This window comes from Oncorhynchus kisutch, linkage group LG29 (genome assembly GCF_002021735.2).
Source record: "Oncorhynchus kisutch isolate 150728-3 linkage group LG29, Okis_V2, whole genome shotgun sequence".
Lineage (NCBI taxonomy): Eukaryota > Metazoa > Chordata > Actinopteri > Salmoniformes > Salmonidae > Oncorhynchus > Oncorhynchus kisutch.
Genome location: NC_034202.2, coordinates 38,553,575 through 38,574,247, shown reverse-complemented (window position 1 = coordinate 38,574,247; position 20,673 = coordinate 38,553,575). Strand labels below are relative to the sequence as shown.

Below are 20,673 nucleotides of genomic sequence, written 5' to 3'. Positions count from 1 at the left end.
CACAACAACACACACACAACACACACAGTAGAGTGTGTGTTTACCTCATGCATGGTGAGCAGGTAGTTCAGGATGCTTTGTAGCTCATCTTCCTTCACTCCCCGATCCTGGAAAACACACGGAGAGAGAGAGAGTGGTCAGAATACCTGACCACTGTGACTGACCCAAACTTAAGGAAAGCTTTGACTATGTACAGACTCAGTGAGCATAGCCTTGCTCTTGAGAAAGGCCGCCATAGGCAGACATGGCTCTCAAGAGAAGACAGGCTATGTGCTCACTGCCCACAAAATGAGGTGGAAACTGAGCTGCACTTCCTAACCTCCTGTCCAACGTATGACCATATTAGAGACACATATTTCCCTCAGATTACACAGATCCACAAAGAATTCAAAACAAATCCAATTTTGATAAACTCCCATATCTACTGGGTGAAATTCCACAGTGTGCCATCACAGCAGCAAGATTTGTGACCTGTTGCCACAAGAAAAGGGCAACCAGTGAAGAACAAACACCATTGTAAATACAACCCATATTTATGCTTATTTATTTTCCCTTGTGTTCTTTAACCATTTGTACATTGTTAAAACACTGTATATATACAGTGGGGCAAAAAAGTATTTAGTCAGCCACCAATTGTGCAAGTTCTCCCACTTAAAAAGATGAGATAGGCCTGTAATTTTCATCATAGGTACACTTCAACTATGACAGACAAAATTAGAAAACAATCCAGAAAATCACATTGTAGGATTTTTTATGAATTTATTTGCAAAGAAATGGTGGAAAATAAGTATTTGGTCAATAACAAAAGTTTATCTCAATACTTTGTTATATACCCTTTGTTGGCAATGACAGAGGTCAAGAGAGAGAGAGAGAGAAAGACGGGAGGGAGGAGAGAGAGACACAGGGATGAGAGAGAGAAAGAGGGATGAGAGAGAGAGAGAAAGAGGGATGAGAGAGAGAGAGAAAGAGGGATGGAAACAGCTTTTAACAGATGAGAGGCGCTGCTTGGCAACCACAATAAACGTTTCCTGTCAACAACACAAGCACAACAACAGCGCCGAGATGGAAGCTCACACACACACATATGCATGCACACACACACACACTTTCCGGAACGCTGGTCCATAATGCAATTCTCCACCTCTGATTACCCAGAAACCCCAAGGGGGCTTGGACATAAACAAACAAACAGACAAACAAGTAAACAAGTAGGGTCCTGTGGCTCAGCTGGTAGAGCGAGACTCAGCTGGTAGAGCGAGACTCAGCTGGTGGAGCGAGACTCAGCTGGTAGAGCGAGACTCAGCTGGAGGAACGAGTCTCAGCTGGTGGAGCGAGACTCAGCTGGTAGAGCGAGACTCAGCTGGTAGAGCGAGACTCAGCTGGAGGAACGAGGCTCAGCTGGAGGAACGAGGCTCAGCAGGAGGAGTGAGGCTCAGCTGGAGGAGTGAGGCTCAGCTGGAGGAGTGAGGCTCAGCTGGAGGAACGAGGCTCAGCTGGAGGAACGAGGCTCAGCTGGAGGAACGAGGCTCAGCTGGAGGAACGAGGCTCAGCTGGAGGAAGGAGGCTCAGCTGAAGGAACGAGACTCAGCTGGAGGAGCGAGGCTCAGCAGGAGGAGTGAGGCTCAGCTGGAGGAGTGAGGCTCAGCTGGAGGAGTGAGGCTCAGCTGGAGGAACGAGGCTCAGCTGGAGGAACGAGGCTCAGCTGGAGGAACGAGGAACGAGGCTCAGCTGGAGGAACGAGGCTCAGCTGGAGGAACGAGGCTCAGCTGGAGGAAGGAGGCTCAGCTGAAGGAACGAGGCTCAGCTGGAGGAGCGAGGCTCAGCAGGAGGAGTGAGGCTCAGCTGGAGGAGTGAGGCTCAGCTGGAGGAGTGAGGCTCAGCTGGAGGAACGAGGCTCAGCTGGAGGAACGAGGCTCAGCTGGAGGAACGAGTCTCAGCTGGAGGAACGAGGCTCAGCTGGTAGAGCGAGGCTCAGCTGGAGGAACGAGGCTCAGCTAGAGGAACGAGGCTCAGCTGGAGGAAGGAGGCTCAGCTGAAGGAACGAGGCTCAGCTGGAGGAGCGAGGCTCAGCTGGAGGAACGAGGCTCAGCTAGAGGAGTGAGGCTAAGCTGGAGGAACGAGGCTCAGCTGGAGGAACGAGGCTCAGCTGGAGGAACGAGGAGATTACAATCCCAGGGCTGTGAGTTTGATTCCCACGGGGAACCATTATGTAAATGTATCCAGTCACACTACATTGTAAGTTGCTCTGGATAAGAGAGTCTGCTAAATGAAAGTAAGTTTCAATACGTTCCAGTTGGAGAATTCCTGGAATTAGGATGGAATAAGCAGGAAATCCTCTAACCAGGATTTCTGGAAAAGCAGCAAATTTATTGAAAGTTCCCGGAATTTTGCAACCCTAGGTGAGGGGAAAGAGGAGTGAGGGGAAAGAGGAGTGAGGGGAAGGAAATAGGAGTGAGGGGAAACAGGAATGAGGGGAAACAGGAGTGAGGGGAAAGAGGAGTGAGGGGAAAGAGGAGTGAGGGGAAAGAGGAGTGAGGGGAAATAGGAGTGAGGGGAAACAGGAGTGAGGGGAAACAGGAGTGAGGGGAAAAGACAATCACCTCATGTTCAGGCAGATTCACTCATTATCATATGATATGTTTACTACACGTTTACTACACGTTTCTGTCCTGTATTGTTGTGACGTCTCTGTTTTGTCATCTATTTGAAAATACACTGGCATCTTGAGAGGTCATCACTGTGAATAAGTATCTCTAATTAATTTACTTATCTCTATAAAGAAAATGTATATAAGCATTTCAGAATGTGTATTTCAGTAACTTTACCTTGAGTATGAGTCGATACGGAACAGTATACTGTACTTAAGTATGTAGTATGTTTTATGTGTGTAGTATATACAAAACATTAAGAACGCCTTCCTAATATTGAGTTGCACTCTCCCCTTTTGCCCTCAGAAGAGCCTCAATTCATCGGGGCATGAAACTCTACAAGGTGTTGAAAGCGTTCCACAGGGTTCCACACGTTGACTCCAATGCTTCTCACAGTTGTGTCAAGTTGGCTGGATGTCCTTTGGGTGGGTGACCATTCTTGGTACACACAGGAAACTGGTGAGTGTAAAAAACCCAGCAGCTTTGCAGTTCTCGACAACACAAACCTGTGCGCCTGGTAACTACGACCATTCGCTGTTCAAAGGCACTTCAATATTTAGTCTCTCCCATTCACCCTCTGAATGGTACACACACACAATCCCTGTCTCCACTGTCTCAAGGCTTAAAAATCCTTCTTTAACCTGTTTCCTCCCCTTCATCTACACTGACTGAAGTGGATTCAATACGGGATCCAGGTGAAGAGCAGGTGTCCTTAATGTTTTGTACAATCAGTGTAGTATGTAGTATGAAGTTCAGTACCTTGAGTATGAGTTGTTTGAGGAACTACTGTACGAAGTATGCATGTAGTATGTAGTACAGTGCCTTGCGAAAGTATTCGGCCCCCTTGAACTTTGCGACCTTTTGCCACATTTCAGGCTTCAAACATAAAGATATAAAACTGTATTTTTTTTGTGAAGAATCAACAACAAGTGGGACACAATCATGAAGTGGAACGACATTTATTGGATATTTCAAACTTTTTTAACAAATCAAAAACAAAAAAGCAAAATTATTCAGCCCCCTTAAGTTAATACTTTGTAGCGCCACCTTTTGCTGCGATTACAGCTGTAAGTCGCTTGGGGTATGTCTCTATGACATACCCCAAAAAATACAGTTTTATATCTTTATGTTTGAAGCCTGAAATGTGGCAAAAGGTCGCAAAGTTCAAGGGGGCCGAATACTTTCGCAAGGCACTGTATGTTGTCTGTTGTCATGACGTTGCCCTTTTTGGGTACAGCAAGCCCCATACCCCTCTCCCTGCCTCCCCCTTTCCTCCTTCAACTAGGCTGCTGTGGTCAGAGAGACATCATCAATTCCTGAGGATCTCCTCATGGCCACAGTATAGAGAGAGTGAAGTTTCATAGAGAACAAAGGAATTCCTTCCACCTCACAGAACTTGAGGTCCGAACAACGTTTACGTTCCGGAGAAAAGATGGGTGAAGAATCCAGCTACGAACTGGTCCGTTTGTCACAACTTGGGGAAGTTCATGGGAGACAATACGGCCACATTACCATAATGCTGTTTATATAATAGCCTCAGATATGAGGTTTACATCTAATTGTTGTATAAGGTGAATGAGTGAGGATGATACTGTTTGTGAAATTGTGTAATGTGATTTTGGACTGTTTAATGAAGGAAACTCCAATTCCCTTTTGAGTTTAACTAAATCAGAGGACTGCTCATGAGCCCAGTTAGGGTAAGGCATCCTGGGACAGCCCCTTTTCTGCAATTCCGAATAAAACCCCAATCTTGAGAATTCCTCAAGTAGACCATGTTTCTCTCAATCACTGGAGGACAAAGGTTGTAGACCATTGCTGAATCTTTTAACCATACCACGTGGTTAAACTCTTAGACTATCGATACCGACAGAATAAGAACATGTCTTTGATATTAATTACTAGTCTGTAGCTAGGAATTCGGTATCATTGAAAGCGAAGACCGACAACCGCCGAAACATTCATTCTACAACAACATGAATGAATCCACTCCGAACTATCCACTATAACCATGACAGAGAGAGAGACGGACAATTCTACAAAAGAAACAAACTTCTCAACAGCGATCAAGACGACACACTGAGCGTAAATATATATATTGATTGCAATTGTTCCCGAATGAGTGAGCGTTCATGTGTAAAGGATTAGCATTTCAATTGTTGTAATTATTAACTCTGTAGTGACTTCTCAGCTGACCTCCACTTGTTAGAATGATCAACTCTGTAGTGACTTCTCAGCTGACCTCCACTTGTTAGAATTATTAACTCTGTGGTGACTTCTCAGCTGACCTCCACTCCCGTTTTGTCCACCAAGCCGCGATGCCGGTTTAGCCCACTAGGGGCACATTCCCTTATTCCCTTGTTTGTTTGTTTATGCATTTCTGTGAATTACTTAGTAATAAATATATAATTTAAGACAATTGATGTATGGATGACTCATAGTGAAGACTGGGTTCGTGCAGATAACCAACAATTTATGACGTTTGGAATGAGACTAACGTGAGGTAAAATAAATAATTCATTAATGAGAAGACTATTGATCAGATATGAAAATATCTAAAAGGTTATATTGGGAAATTATAACTTTGTAATCTGAATATTTTCCTTGGTGCCCCGACTTCCAAGTTAATTACAGTTCCATGATTACTCAGTTTGATCACGTATCAATTAAATGATAGTAAAGACACGACAATGTAAAACATTGTTACCTTGAGTATGAGTTGTTTGAGGAACTACTGTACGAAGTATGCATGTAGTATGTAGTATGTAGTATGTAAAACATTGTTACCTTGAGTATGAGTTGTTTGAGGAACTACTTTACGAAGTATGCATGTAGTATGTAGTATGTAAAACATTGTTACCTTGAGTATGAGTTGTTTGAGGAACTACAGTATGAAGTATGCATGTAGTATGTAGTATGTAGTATGTAAAACATTGTTACCTTGAGTATGAGTTGTTTGAGGAAATACAGTATGAAGTATGCATGTAGTATGTAGTATGTCGTATGTATGCATGTAGTATGTAGTATGCATGTAGTATGTAGTATGCATGTAGTATGTAAAACATTGTTACCTTGAGTATGAGTTGTTTGAGGAACTACAGTATGAAGTATGCATGTAGTATGTAGTATGTAGTATGTATGCATGTAGTATGCATGTACTATGTAGTATGTAGCATGTATGCATGTAGTATGTAGCATGTAGTATGTATGCATGTAGTATGTAGTATGTATGCATGTAGTATGTAGTATGCATGTAGTATGTAGTATGTAGCATGTAGTATGTATGCATGTAGTATGTAGCATGTATCATGTTGTATGTAGTATGTATGCATGTAGTATGTAGCATGTAGTATGTAGTATGTAAAACATTGTTACCTTGAGTATGAGTTGTTTGAGGAACAGCAGCATGAAGGCTCTGAGAGAGATGATCTCCTTCTGGGACGGCCTCGGTCCATCTGCACAAGAGACAACATCAAAACAACGTCAATACAACGTTACAACAACGTTAAAACAACGTCAATCCAACGTTAAAACAATGTTAATACAACATCAAAACAACGTTAATACAACATCAAAACAACGTTAATACAACATCAAAACAACGTTACAACAACATTAATACAACATTCATTCCATCTCCACACAGTAAACATCAACACAACGTTAAATTCAGGTCTGCGGTACGAATACACACGTAACGTATCACACACTCCTTTTCATCTGACAGGCAGTGTGTTCAAGGCTGTGTGTGTGTGTGTGTGTGTGTGTGTGTGTGTGTGTGTGTGTGTGTGTGTGTGTGTTCAGGGCTGTGTGAGTTCTAGAAATTCATGTGTGTGTGTGTGTGTGTGTTCCTGCCTACTGCGTGCATGTGTGTGTTAAAGGCTGTGTGTGTGTGTGTGTGTGTGTTCAAGGCTGTGTGTGTGTGTGTGTGTGTGTGTTAAAGGCTGTGTGTGTGTGTGTGTGTGTGTGTGTGTGTGTGTGTGTGTGTGTGTGTGTGTGTGTGTGTGTGTGTGTGTGTATGTGTGTGTGTGTTCAAGGCTGTGTGTGTTTGTTTGTTCTAAAACCCAACCGTGCCCCAGGCCATGTCTTTTCCTGGCTCTACTCCAGTGATGATGTGTGTGTTTTGTGGCAACCGGTGATCAATACCGCCCTCTGGGAGAGGAGAGGTCATTACTGAACACGGTTGATGAGAACACACAGAGGTAATGCTGAGACAGAGGTAATGCTGACACAGCGATAACGTTGCCACAGAGGTAATGCTGACACAGAGGTAACAAAGACACAGAGGTAACAACGACACAGAGATAACGTTGACACAGATGTAACGACGACACAGAGGTAACAACAACGACACAGAGGTAACAACAACACAGAGGTAACAACGACACAGAGGTAACAACGACACAGAGGTAACAACAACACAGAGGTAACAACAACAACACAGAGGTAACAACAACACAGAGATAACAACAACACAGAGGTAACAACAACACAGAGGTAACAACAACACAGAGGTAACAACGACACAGAGGTAACAACGACACAGAGGTAACAACAACAACACAGAGGTAACAACAACAACACAGAGGTAACAACAACACAGATGTAACAAAGACACAGAGATAACGCTGACCTGTGTATCTGTAATCTGCACCTGTGTAGCTGTAATCTGTATATGTGTATGTGTATGTGAGCGTGCATTGTGTGTGTGTGTGTCTGCGTGCACAAGCGTGTGTGTGTGTGTCTGTGTGTGTGTGTGTGTCTGCGTGCACAAGTGTGCGTGTGTGTGTGTGTGTGTGTGTGTGTCTGCGTGCACAAGTGTGCGTGTGTGTGCGTGTGTGTGCGTGCACATGTGTGTGTGTGTGTGTGTCTGCGTGCACAAGTGTGCGTGTGTGTGTGTGTCTGCGTGCACAAGTGTGTGTGTGTGTGTGTGTGTGTGTGTGTGTGTGTGTGTGTGTGTGTGTGTGTGTGTGTGTGTGTGTGTGTGTGTGTGTGTGTGTGTGTGTGTGTGTGTGTGTGAGTACGTACCCAGTCCTTTCGGTGTGATGCCACTGCTCTCCAGTGGGTTGCTGGCCCAGTAGTAGTACTTCAGCGTGTGCATCAGTTGCAGCACGGTACCGACGCGACGGATGGTGCTGTAGATGGTCGCCGTGCCAATGAACTCTGCAGACAGGTAGGTGTACAGGGACAACTGGACCTGGGAGGAGAACGCACACAGACAGATACACACACACACACACACACACACACACATACACATACACATACACACACACACACACACACACACTCACACACACACAGACACACACACATACACATACACACACACATACACACACACACACACAAACACACATACACACGTACACAGGAAGAGAGAAAGAGAAACAGGGGGAGGGAGGTTGGGGAGAGCAATTACACACACACACACGCACACACACACAAACACACACACACACACACAGACACAACGTTAGTTGACTGCCAGCAACAATCAATTGAAGTTGCATGTTTGGAGACAGTGTTGATAGCAGAGGATGATTTTATAAACTACAGTCTCTGGGGAGCCCAACAAAACAAACCACAGTAGTAGCCATCCTTGAGTTGGCAACAACCGGATAGATGTGGTTTTCAGAGATACGGCTAATTCAACCTACCCAGCAAACCAACATTGCTTCTGTGAAAGTTCCCTGAACATTTGTTAGTTTGCGTCAAATGTTCTCATAACATAAAAAAAAAACTGTTGAGTCGTGGTAATGATTTTAGAATGTTGGTATAAAACATTCCCCTGATGTTGAGAGAACGTTCCTACAACACATGTAATCTGTTCTTTAAAGGTTCCCAGAACGTTTCATTATGTTTTGGGAACATTGTGTGGAAATGACAGGAGATATCGTCCCCAAACACTAAAACTGTCCAGTTCCGAGGATTATCGCAAAAAAAAAACAATTTGCTTGATGTTGCAAGAAAATTCCAAGAATAATAGATTTATGTTTTTTTTTTTTTTTGTTCCTAAAACATTTATTTCGGTTGTGGGAGCATTGTGGGGACAAGATATATGAAGCCTGAGGACGTACACTAAATTAGCTGCTTTAGTCTGAGACTGCCATCGTTGAAGTCGTTGGTGGTAACGAGAGGCATTGTACAAAACAAAACCATCAGCGATTGGATCGACTCTAACCAATCAGAGTATCAAAGCCAATGACACATTTTCAAACCCGCCCCTTTACCCACGTGTGTTCTGGCTCTGACCCAACCCATCGTTTTTCTGGACCAATCAATCAACCCATCGTTTTTCTGGACCAATCAGATGGGCCCGAACGTGTCAAGATTCCATGAAAGTACTGAGAGCGACTCGATATGGAGAAGAAACGAATGTCCAGGGGCGTGGCATAGTATTTGGCTGGAGCAAGGAGTCTGTGTAGCCTGGCAAAGAGAAAGGTTGACAAAACACTAAAACTGCCCAGTCGTCCTGGCATTCAGAATGTTTCTATCAAAACGTGACTTTAATGTTGACAGAAAACCCTTTCTGAGTTCTTTAACGGTTCCCAGAACACGTTGTGGGAACGATGTGTGTACATTACAAGAGATAGGTTTCCAGAACATGAAATATGCTAAATTGTGATAACATTCATATCATGTTTAAGTTAGGTTGCACTGAACATTCCCATGATGTTTTAAGAATTAAATAAGTCAGTTCTTATGATGTTCATAGCATATTTATTTGGGGTTTAACATAATATTCCCATTGATGTTCACGCAATATACATTTTACCTTGTCTTAAGAGGTCCATAGAAATATACATATAAATTTGACCTTGTCTTAAGAGGTCCATAGAAATATACATATAAATTTGACCTTGTCTTAAGAGGTCCATAGAAATATACATATACATTTTACCTTGTCTTAAGAGGTCCTTAGAAAATGTTATAATTAAGTTTTACAACATTCTCAGTATGTAAAATGTGTATCTCCTTAATAAAGCAGATTGGAATAAATCCCCATTAAGTTTATTTTCAGATTTACTGGCAATTTCCATTTGCGGACTGAATTGTAAGTGATTTAGAAACACATGTATTTTAATTGAATTAAGAGGAACAGTTTAACAGCATTTAGTCATGCAAACCCAACCATATCTTTTACACTTCATAGGTTGCCGATCTGCGTGGCTCAAACCTACAATGTTTAGTACCCTTGCCAGGTCTTTTATCCTCTGCGTCACCAGGGACGCTCTTTTACATTTTTTTTCTTCCAGTACGGTCGTCATGGCAGTACGGTCGTCATGGCAGTATGGTCGTCATGGCAGTATGGTCGTCATGTCACTGAAGTCGACATGGCAGTATGGTCGTCATGGCAGTACGGTCGACATGGCAGTACGGTTGCCCTGGCAGTATGGTTGCCATGGCAGTAGTCATCATGGCAGTATGGTCGTCATGGCAGTATGGTTGCCATGGCAGTACGGGTGATATGGCAGTACGGTTGCCATGGCAGTACGGTCGTCATGGCAATATGGTCGTCATGGCAGTACGGTCGTCATGGCAGTACGGTCGACATGGCAGTACGGTTGCCATGGCAGTATGGTCATCATGGCAGTATGGTCGGCATGGCAGTATGGTCGTCATGGCAGTATGGTCATCATGGCAGTATGGTCGTCATGGCAGTACGGTCGACATGGCAGTACGGTTGCCATGGCAGTATGGTCGTCATGGCAGTATGGTCAACCAGGAATTCCATGCTTCCTTTTTAACCTTCTTAGACATAACTAACCCAGAGAAATACTGGTAACTGGGTTATTCACCACTACTTCTCTCACCCTATCTTTCTGCTGCATACTTCTGGACCCATATTTACAAGGTATCCAAGACTAGGAGAGGAGAGACCAGGAAGAGCTAATGGGGATCCTAACAAATGCTTTTCAATACTTCATGAAAAATAAGCCGAGCATCTCAAAGTAGATATTATATTGGGTTCATTTTAAAAGTTGAACAGTCCATTTTTACACAATGTTTAATTTGTTTCTTAGCCTAAATTCTGAATTTCTGATTGGAAGAAATATTGGAAGAAATATATCTGAACCTTAATATCCCCAAAAAATATTTTGAAAGGAACATGGTTAAAGAATACTGGTGATTGTTCTCATCAGTTCATGTGACCTTCTCACCTATAGACTGTTTTTTCCAAGACAACAGATTTCACTCAAATACAATTCAAATACACAGCCTATTTATCACCCTTGTTAATCTTAACTCACTACTGCTATCAGAAGAAACCCTTGTTGTCCTAACTCACTACTGCTATCAGAGGAAACCCTTGTTGTTTTAACTCACTACTGCTATCAGAAGAAACCCTTGTTGTCCTAACTCACTACTGCTATCAGAGGAAACCCTTGTTGTTTTAACTCACTACTGCTATCAGAAGAAACCCTTGTTGTCCTAACTCACTACTGCTATCAGAAGAAACCCTTGTTGTCCTAACTCACTACTGCTATCAGAAGAAACCCTTGTTGTCCTAACTCACTACTGCTATCAGAAGAAACCCTTGTTGTTTTAACTCACTACTGCTATCAGAAGAAACCCTTGTTGTCCTAGCTAACTACTGCTATCAGAAGAAACCCTTGTTGTCCTAACTCACTACTGCTATCAGAAGAAACCCTTGTTGTTTTAACTCACTACTGCTATCAGAAGAAACCCTTGTTGTCCTAGCTAACTACTGCTATCAGAAGAAACCCTTGTTGTCCTAACTCACTACTGCTATCAGAAGAAACCCTTGTTGTTTTAACTCACTACTGCTATCAGAAGAAACCCTTATTGTCCTAACTCACTTCTGCTATCAGAAGAAACCCTTGGTGTTTTAACTCAGAAGAAACCCTTGTTGTCCTAACTCACTACTGCTATCAGAAGAAACCCTTGGTGTTTTAACTCAGAAGAAACCCTTGGTGTTTTAACTCAGAAGAAACCCCTGTTGTCCTAACTCACTACTGCTATCAGAAGAAACCCTTGTTGTTTTTATATAATCTCAGATTGAACTATTTCTCGATCTTAATCAAATCCCTGGAATGTCTCCTCCAACAGTATGGGATTCAATGAAGGCTTATCTAAGAGGACAAATTATTTCCTACAGCGCAAGATTAAGGAACTGCAACGCCTCGGGGGAATTTACAAATACAATCCTGGATTTGGATATGACATGTTCACACTCTTCATCCGTAGATTTAATAAAACAACGTTTGACACATCAGACAGAGTTTGATCTTCTTTCAACTTGACGAGCTGAACATCGAATTAGAAAATCTCGATACAAAAAAGATGAACATGGAGAGAAATCAGGAAACACGGTAGCACTACGGCTGCGTCAAGAGAACCTCAAATCAAACCTGAGATAACTGACGAGCTGGGTAACACATGTACGGATCATTTAGAGGTCAGTTCATAACTTTCACTCAGAATTATACACGTCGGGATCCACTGGTAACACCACCTTACTCCACACCTTCTTTGAGAACTTAGATGTTCCTACAGTTGAACCTGAGACACCTGCTGAACTAGAAGAGCTGCTGTCTGTGGAAGAGACTGTGTTGACCATTTATTTACCTTTATATAACTAGGCAAGTCAGTTAAGAACAAATTCTTATTTTCAATGACGGCCTACCGGGGAACAGTGGGTTAACTGCCTTGTTCAGGGGCAGAACGACAGATTTGTACCTTGTAAACTCAGGGATTTGAACTTGCAACCTTCCAGTTACTAGTCCAACACTCTAACCACTAGGCTACCCTGCCGCCCCAAATAACTTCTCCCAAATAACAATGAAATCTATGCAGTGTGGTAAATCCCCTTGAGCCAACGGATTTCTGAGCGAATTCTTAAAATAATTATCAGATCAACTCTCTCCTCTCTTCCAATCTGTATTTTAGGAATCATTCTTCTCAAACTCTTTACCCTCAACAATGAGACAATTGTATATTTCACTTACTCTGAAAAAAGGGGAGCAAAAACAACTCTTGAGTGTGGTTCATATACAGTAGGTCAAGAAAACGTCCTCTCACTGTCAACTGCATTTATTTTCAGCAAACTTAACATGTGTAAATATATTTGTATGAACATAGCAAGAATCAACAACTGAGACATAAACTGAACAAGTTCAACAGACATGTGACCAACATAAATTGAAAAATGTGTCCTTGAACAAAGGGGGGTCAAAATCAAAAGTAACACTCAGTATCTGGTGTGGCCAACAGCTGCATTAAGTACAGCAGTGCATCTCCTCCTCGTGGACTGCACCAGATTTGAAAGTTTCTTGCTGTGAGATGTTACCTCAGTCTTTCACCAAGGCACCTGCAAGTTCCCAGACATTTCTGGAGGGAATGACCCTAGCCCTCACCCTCCGATCCAACAGGTACCAGACATGCTCAATGGGATTGAGATCCGGGCTCGTCACTGTCCATGGCAGAACACTGACAATCCTGTTTTGCAGGAAATCACGCACAGAACGAGCAGTATGGCTTGTGGCATTGTCATGCTGGAGGGTCATGTCAGGATGAGCCTGCAGGAAGGGTACCACATGAGGGAGGAGGGTGTCTTCCCTGTAACGCACAGCGTTGAGACTTGCAATGATGACAAGCTCAGTCCGATGATGCTGTGACACACCGCCCCAGACCATGACGGACCCTCCACCTCCAAATCGATCCCACTCCAGAGTACAGGCCTCGGTGTAACGCTCATTCCTTTGACGATAAACGCAAATCCGACCTTCACCCCTGGTGAAACAAAACCGCGACTCGTCAGTGAAGAGCACTTTTTGCCAGTCCTGTCTGGTCCAGCAATGGTGGGTTTGTGCCCATAGGTGACGTTGTTGCCAGTGATGTCTAGTGAGGACTTGCCTTACAACAGGCCTACAAGCCCTCAGACCAGCCTCTCTCGGCCTATTGCGGACAGTCTGAGCACTGATGGAGGGATTGTGCGTTCCAGGTGTATCTCTGGCAGTTGTTGTTGCCATCCTGTATCTGTCCCGCAGGTGTGATGTTCAGATGTACCGATCCTGTGCATGTGTTGTAACACGTGGTCTGCCACTGCGAGGACGATCAGCTGTCCGTCCTGTCTCCCTGTAGCGCTGTCTTAGGCGTGTCAAAGTACGGACATTGCAATTTATTGCCCTGCCCACATCTGCAGTCCTCATGCATCCTTGCAGCATGCCTAAGGCACGTTCACGCAGATGAGCAGGGACCCTGGGCATCTTTCTTTTGCTGTTTTTTCAGAGTCTGTAGAAAGGCCTCTTTAGTGTCCTAGGTTTTCATAACTGTGAGCTTAATTGCCTACCGTCTGAAAGATGTTAGTGTCTTAACAACCATTCCACAGGTGCATGTTCATTAATTGGTTCATTGAACAAGCATGGGAAACAGTGTTTAAAACCTTTACAATGAAGATCTGTTACCTTCATTGTAGTTATTTGGAGAAGTTATTTTGATTTTTTGAAAGACAGGGGCCCGAAAAAGGGCCACTTCTTTTTTTTGTTGCTGAGTTTATTTTATAATCCCTCTTCATCTGACACTCGACAGAGATATTGTTACATGATGCTGAGAAGGCATTTGATCGGGTGGAGTGGGATTATCTATTTTATACTCTTAAAACCTGTTAAAGATAGGGCTGACTACTGCCCCCTTTGGAGGAATTGCGTGCCCATAGTAAACAGAAAAAAAATCTGTCATAAATGTCTAATATATGCATATAATAATAATTATTGAATAGAAAACACTCTAAAGCTTCTAAAACCGTTCAAATTATGTCTGTATGTAAAGCAGAACTCTCAGGGCAGCCATTCTCCCAAACTCTCTCTTGCCATCATGAAAGTTGGGCCAACTTTGACGTCATCGCCCCCACCCTTCCCAACCAGCTACAGATCTGGGAACAGTTTCTATCTCTTCAGCGCGGTGTCCTCTTTCATGGGGCCTCTCTTTGTGAGAATCGCACGCTCCCTCGAGTTTTGGCTGGCTGAAACCTCCGGGTCACGCGAAAATACATGTACTTTCATGCGCGCGTCTGGTCCGGAGCTCTCTTTCTTCCAGGATTGACGAAACGATTTCGGTTTGTCTGTTCGGGCTAAGGTTTGTTTTGCATGTTTAGAACATGCTAAAGCTTAGTCGACATATAATATGTAATTTTGAAGTTTAGATGCGCATCGACTAGAATTTTGGCTGCATTTCAACCGGAATTTGTCGTAAGTTTTGGTAAGTATTACTCCTTCCACGTCTTCTGATCGAAGAACATCAAAGGTAAGGGAATATTTATGTGTTAACTATGGGTTTCTGTGGACTCCGAGATAGAGGAGACATAATGCTAATTTCTGAGCGCCGTCTCATATTATAGCCCAGTGAATGAATTCTGTAACGTTTAAAATAAATGTAACACAGCGGTTGCATTAAGAAGAAGTGTATCTTTCTATCTATATGTAGAACATGCATATTTAGTGTAAGTTTATGTTGTGTATTCCATGTTAGCTGACGGCATCTGCCGAAGCTATCGTCATTTCTCCGGACATTTGAAATATATTTAGTCAAAGTTTATGATGTGTATTGCTTGTTATCTGACGTTAGCTCTGGCAGATATCATCATTTCTCCTGACATTTGAGTAGCATTTTGTGAACATGCCGTCATTGTAAACAGAGATTTATGGATATAAATAGCATATTATTGAAAAAAAACATAAATGTACTGTGTAACATGTCCTATTACTGTCATCTGATGAAGATTTTCAAAAGGTTAGTGAATAATTTTTCTTTTAATCCTGCGTTTGTTGATTGCATTTTTTGGCTATTCAAATTAGCTGTGTCTTTGGTGGTGGTTTGACATAAATATGTGCTATGTTTTCGCCGTAAAACATTTTAGAAATCTGACTTGCTGGCTAGATGAACAAGGTGTTTATCTTTCATTTGAGCTATTGGACTTGTTAATGTGTGGAGGTTAAATATTTCTAAGAATACTTTTGCATTCCGTGCGCCACCGTTCCAGCTGAACGTGGGAGGGGTCGTTCCCAAAAGGGAACCCTACCCCGTCAACAGGTTTAAACAATTTGGATTCTGCCCCAATTATATGTCCTAGATCAAAGTCCTTTACTCCTCCCCTATGGATGCAGTCCGCACAAATAACAATCTTTCATCCTATTTCTAAACAGTTCTATGGAGTGGCACCGCAGGAGGCCCCTCTAAAGAGTGCTATGGAGTGGCACCGCAGGAGGCCCCTGTAAACAATTCTCTGGAGTGGCACCGCAGAGGGCCCCTCTAAACAATTCTCTGGAGTGGCACCGCAGAGGGCCCCTCTAAATAGTTCTATGGAGTGGCACCGCAGGAGGCCCCTCTAAACAGTTCTCTGGAGTGGCACCGCAGGAGGCCCTTCCAAACAGTTCTCTGGAGTGGCACCGCAGGAGGCCCCTCTAAACATGGGCAACAGGCTGGTATGTACTACTCTTCTAGCTAGACGTCTTCTCTACTATTTAAGTGGTAGGATGGGTTTCCTCCTCCTTCATTGGATAAAGGAAGTTCTGCAACATCTCAAACTAGAGAAAATATGCTACTCCTTTAGGGTTATCTGCAATTACATGTTATAATATCTGGAAACCTTACCTGTCCCGTGTAGAAGACAAGGACCCAGCTAATTTCACATCTCCATAAAACAACCCAAACTAGAATTTATATCATTATATGTATTCTATTTTAACTTTTTGTTTTATAATATCTTTGTCTTTTTTTTGGTACTATTTGATTATATTACTCATTGTATATCAAGCCTGCTTAAAGTCTGGATTTGGGGTGGGTTTGATTTGGTAGGGGATCCGTGGGTGTTCTGTTAGAGCAAGAGGTGGGCAACTCTTTCCCCCAGCCCCATCTAACACACCTGACGCCAATAATCACCTAATCATGGTCTTCAGGTTAGAATGACATTAGTTTATATCAGGTGTGTTTACTATGAATGAGGGGAGGCACCAATCAGGCCCTGGAGGAGTTGCCCACCCCTGTGTTAGAGCATGGGGGGGTTGGGGTGGGTTTGATTTGGTAGGGGATCCCTGTGTTAGAGCATGGGGGGGTTGGGGTGGGTTTAATTTGGGGATCCCTGTGTTAGAGCATGGGGGGGTTGGGGTGGGTTTAATTTGGTAGGGGATCCCTGTGTTAGAGCATGGGGGGGTAGGGTGGGTTTAATTTGGGGATCCCTGTGTTAGAGCATGGGGGGGTTGGGGTGGGTTTAATTTGGGGTTCCCTGTGTTAGAGCATGGGGGGGTTGGGTCCATGTGTTAGAGCATGGGAGGGGGGTTGGGTCCATGTGTTAGAGCATGGGGGGGTTGGGGTGGGTTTAATTTGGGGTTCCCTGTGTTAGAGCATGGGGGGGTTGGGGTGGGTTTAATTTGGGGATCCCTGTGTTAGAGCATGGGGGGGTTGGGGTGGGTTTAATTTGGTAGGGGATCCCTGTGTTAGAGCATGGGGGGGTAGGGTGGGTTTAATTTGGGGATCCCTGTGTTAGAGCATGGGGGGGTTGGGGTGGGTTTAATTTGGGGTTCCCTGTGTTAGAGCATGGGGGGGTTGGGTCCATGTGTTAGAGCATGGGAGGGGGGTTGGGTCCATGTGTTAGAGCATGGGGGGGTTGGGGTGGGTTTAATTTGGGGTTCCCTGTGTTAGAGCATGGGGGGGTTGGGGTGGGTTTAATTTGGGGATCCCTGTGTTAGAGCATGGGGGGGGTTGGGTCCCTGTGTTAGAGCATGGGGGGGTTGGGGTCAGTTAAATTTGGGGATCCCCGTGTTAGAGCATGGGGGGGGGGGTTGGGTCCCTGTGTTAGAGCATGGGGGGTTCGGTTTAATTTGGGGATCCCTGTGTTAGAGCATGGGAGGGGGGTTGGGGTGGGTTTAATTTGGGGATCCCTGTGTTAGAGCATGGGGGGGTTGGGTCCATGTGTTAGAGCATGGGGGGGGGGGGGTTGGGTCCATGTGTTAGAGCATGGGGGGGTTGGGTCCATGTGTTAGAGCATGGGGGGGTTGGGTCCATGTGTTAGAGCATGGGGGGGGTTGGGTCCATGTGTTAGAGCATGGGGGGGTTGGGTTCATGTGTTAGAGCATGGGGGGGTTGGGGTGGGTTTAATTTGGGGATCCCTGTGTTAGAGCATGGGGGGGTTGGGTCCATGTGTTAGAGCATGGGGGGGTTGGGGTGGGTTTAATTTGGGGTTCCCTGTGTTAGAGCATGGGGGGGGTTGGGTCCATGTTTTAGAGCATGGGGGGGTTTGGGTGGGTTTAATTTGGGGATCCCTGTGTTAGAGCATGGGGGGGTTGGGTCCATGTTTTAGAGCATGGGGGGTTTGGGTGGGTTTCATTTGGGGATCCCTGTGTTAGAGCATGGGGGGGGTTGGGTCCCTGTGTTAGAGCATGGGGGGGTTTGGGTGGGTTTAATTTGGGGTTCCCTGTGTTAGAGCATGGGGGGGGTTGGGTCCCTGTGTTAGAGCATGGGGGGGTTTGGGTGGGTTTAATTTGGGGTTCCCTGTGTTAGAGCATGGGGGGGGTTGGGTCCATGTGTTAGAGCATGGGGGGGTTGGGTTCATGTGTTAGAGCATGGGGGGGTTGGGTTCATGTGTTAGAGCATGGGGGGGTTGGGTTCATGTGTTAGAGCATGGGGGGGTTGGGGTGGGTTTAATTTGGGGATCCCTGTGTTAGAGCATGGGGGGGGGTTGGATCCCTGTGTTAGAGCATGGGGGGGGGGTTGGATCCCTGTGTTAGAGCATGGGGGGGTTGGGTCCATGTGTTAGAGCATGGGGGGGTTGGGTCCATGTGTTAGAGCATGGGGGGGAGTTGGATCCCTGTGTTAGAGCATGGGGGGGTTGGGTTCATGTGTTAGAGCATGGGGGGGTTGGGTCCATGTGTTAGAGCATGGGGGGGGGTTGGATCCCTGTGTTAGAGCATGGGGGGGTTGGGTTCATGTGTTAGAGCATGGGGGGGTTGGGTCCATGTGTTAGAGCATGGGGGGGGGTTGGATCCCTGTGTTAGAGCATGGGGGGGTTGGGTTCATGTGTTAGAGCATGGGGGGGTTGGGTCCATGTGTTAGAGCATGGGGGGGGTTGGATCCCTGTGTTAGAGCATGGGGGGGTTGGGTCCATGTGTTAGAGCATGGGGGGGGGTTGGGTCCATGTGTTAGAGCATGGGGGGGGGTTGGGTCCATGTGTTAGAGCATGGGGGGGTTGGGTCCATGTGTTAGAGCATGGGGGGGGTTGGATCCCTGTGTTAGAGCATGGGGGGGGTTGGGTCCATGTGTTAGAGCATGGGGGGGTTGGGTCCATGTGTTAGAGCATGGGGGGGTTGGATCCCTGTGTTCGAGCATGGGGGGGTCGGGGTGGGTTTAATTTGGGGATCCCTGTGTTAGAGCATGGGGGGGTTGGGTTCTGCCCTCTAGCTGTGTTTCCTGGGGGGGGTTGGATCCCTGTGTTAGAGCATGGGGGGGGGTTGGGTCCATGTTTTAGAGCATGGGGGGGGGGTTGGGTTCTGCCCTCTAGCTGTGTTTTCTGTATAATTATAAAACATGACAAATAATAAAACCTTTAAACAACAACAATGATAATATGTTGGACCAGCAATCTGCAGCTCTGCAGCCAGATCATTAACCATCTACGCCACTACGTCCTTGTGTTTATTTTTCATTTGATCAAATATGGTCAATCCGGACACACATTTCAAAGTTATTCAAATGTTCCCATCCTCTTCATACGCCGTGTCCTTGTAACGCTCTTATTTTAGGATTGTCTTTCTTCATCACGTGATGAAAGTCTTATGTAAATGGGATGTTGACATTGAGAAAAGATTCAATTGTTTTCTGATTTAGTTTGAAGTAGAGGACAGAAAAGTTAGACCCGTTCAGAAATGGACCTGGGGCTTTCCAATACGGATCAGATATGCATTAATACTAGATTATATTTTTTAAGAGACCTGTTCCGATCGGACCCGAGGACTAGACCCGTTCCATATAGACCCGGTACGATCCAGACCCGGTCCGATCCGAGTGAGGTAAGCAGCAGAAAAGTACATCTTTAAGCTACTTTATTAACCAGAGCTGATAAAGCGTGAGAGGAGGAAGAGAGAGGTGATGACTAGCAGGGGGCCATGCTGTGTGTGATGGCTACTGTGAGAGGAGGTAGAGAGAGGTGATGACTAGCAGGGGGCCATGCTGTGTGTGATGGCTACTGTGAGAGGAGGTAGAGAGAGGTGGGTCGTGCTGTGTGTGATGGCTACTGTGAGAGTAGGTAGAGAGAGGTGGGCCGTGCTGTGTGTGTAGACTACTGTGAGAGGAGGTAGAGAGAGGTGGGCCATGCTGTGTGTGTGACTACTGTGAGAGGAGGTAGAGAGAGGTTGGTCGTGCTGTGTGTGTAGACTACTGTGAGAGGAGGTAGAGAGAGGTGGGCCGTGCTGTATGTGATGACTAGCAGGGGGTCGTGCTGTGCGTGTTGGCTACTGTGAGTGTGAGCGAGACCAATAGCTGCTATAGTAGACCAATAGCTGCCCGTAGTAGACCAATAGCTGCCATAGCAGACCAATAGCTGCTATAGTAGACCAATAGCTGCCATAGTAGACCAATAGCTGCTATAGTAGACCAATAGCTGCTATAGTAGACCAATAGCTGCCCGTAGTAGACCAATAGCTGCCATAGTAGACCAATAGCTGCCATAGTAGACCAATAGCTGCTATAGTAGACCAATAGCTGCTATAGTAGACCAATAGCTGCTATAGTAGACCAATAGCTGCCCGTAGTAGACCAATAGCTGCCATAGTAGACCAATAGTTGCTATAGTAGACTAATAGCTGCTATAGTAGACCAATAGCTGCCCGTAGTAGACCAATAGCTGCTATAGTAGACCAATAGCTGCCATAGTAGACCAATAGCTGCTATAGTAGACCAATAGCTGCTATAGTAGACCAATAGCTGCCATAGTAGACCAATAGCTGCCATAGTAGACCAATAGCTGCCCGTAGTAGACCAATAGCTGCTATAGTAGACCAATAGCTGCTAT

General features: G+C 45.0%; 1 protein-coding gene across 1 annotated transcript in view; it reads right to left on the bottom strand.

Annotated features, from left to right (window-relative positions):
• LOC109884410 (neurobeachin-like) overlaps positions 1 to 20,673 on the bottom strand; it is a 56,299-nt gene that overhangs the window by 16,091 nt on the left and 19,535 nt on the right. The window contains exons 7-9 of the mRNA XM_031809085.1: positions 7,674 to 7,842; positions 6,021 to 6,100; positions 45 to 107 (exon numbers count right to left, since the gene is read on the bottom strand). Coding sequence (XP_031664945.1) covers positions 45 to 107; positions 6,021 to 6,100; positions 7,674 to 7,842 — 312 coding nt within the window. The remainder of the gene's footprint in view (positions 1 to 44; positions 108 to 6,020; positions 6,101 to 7,673; positions 7,843 to 20,673) is intronic.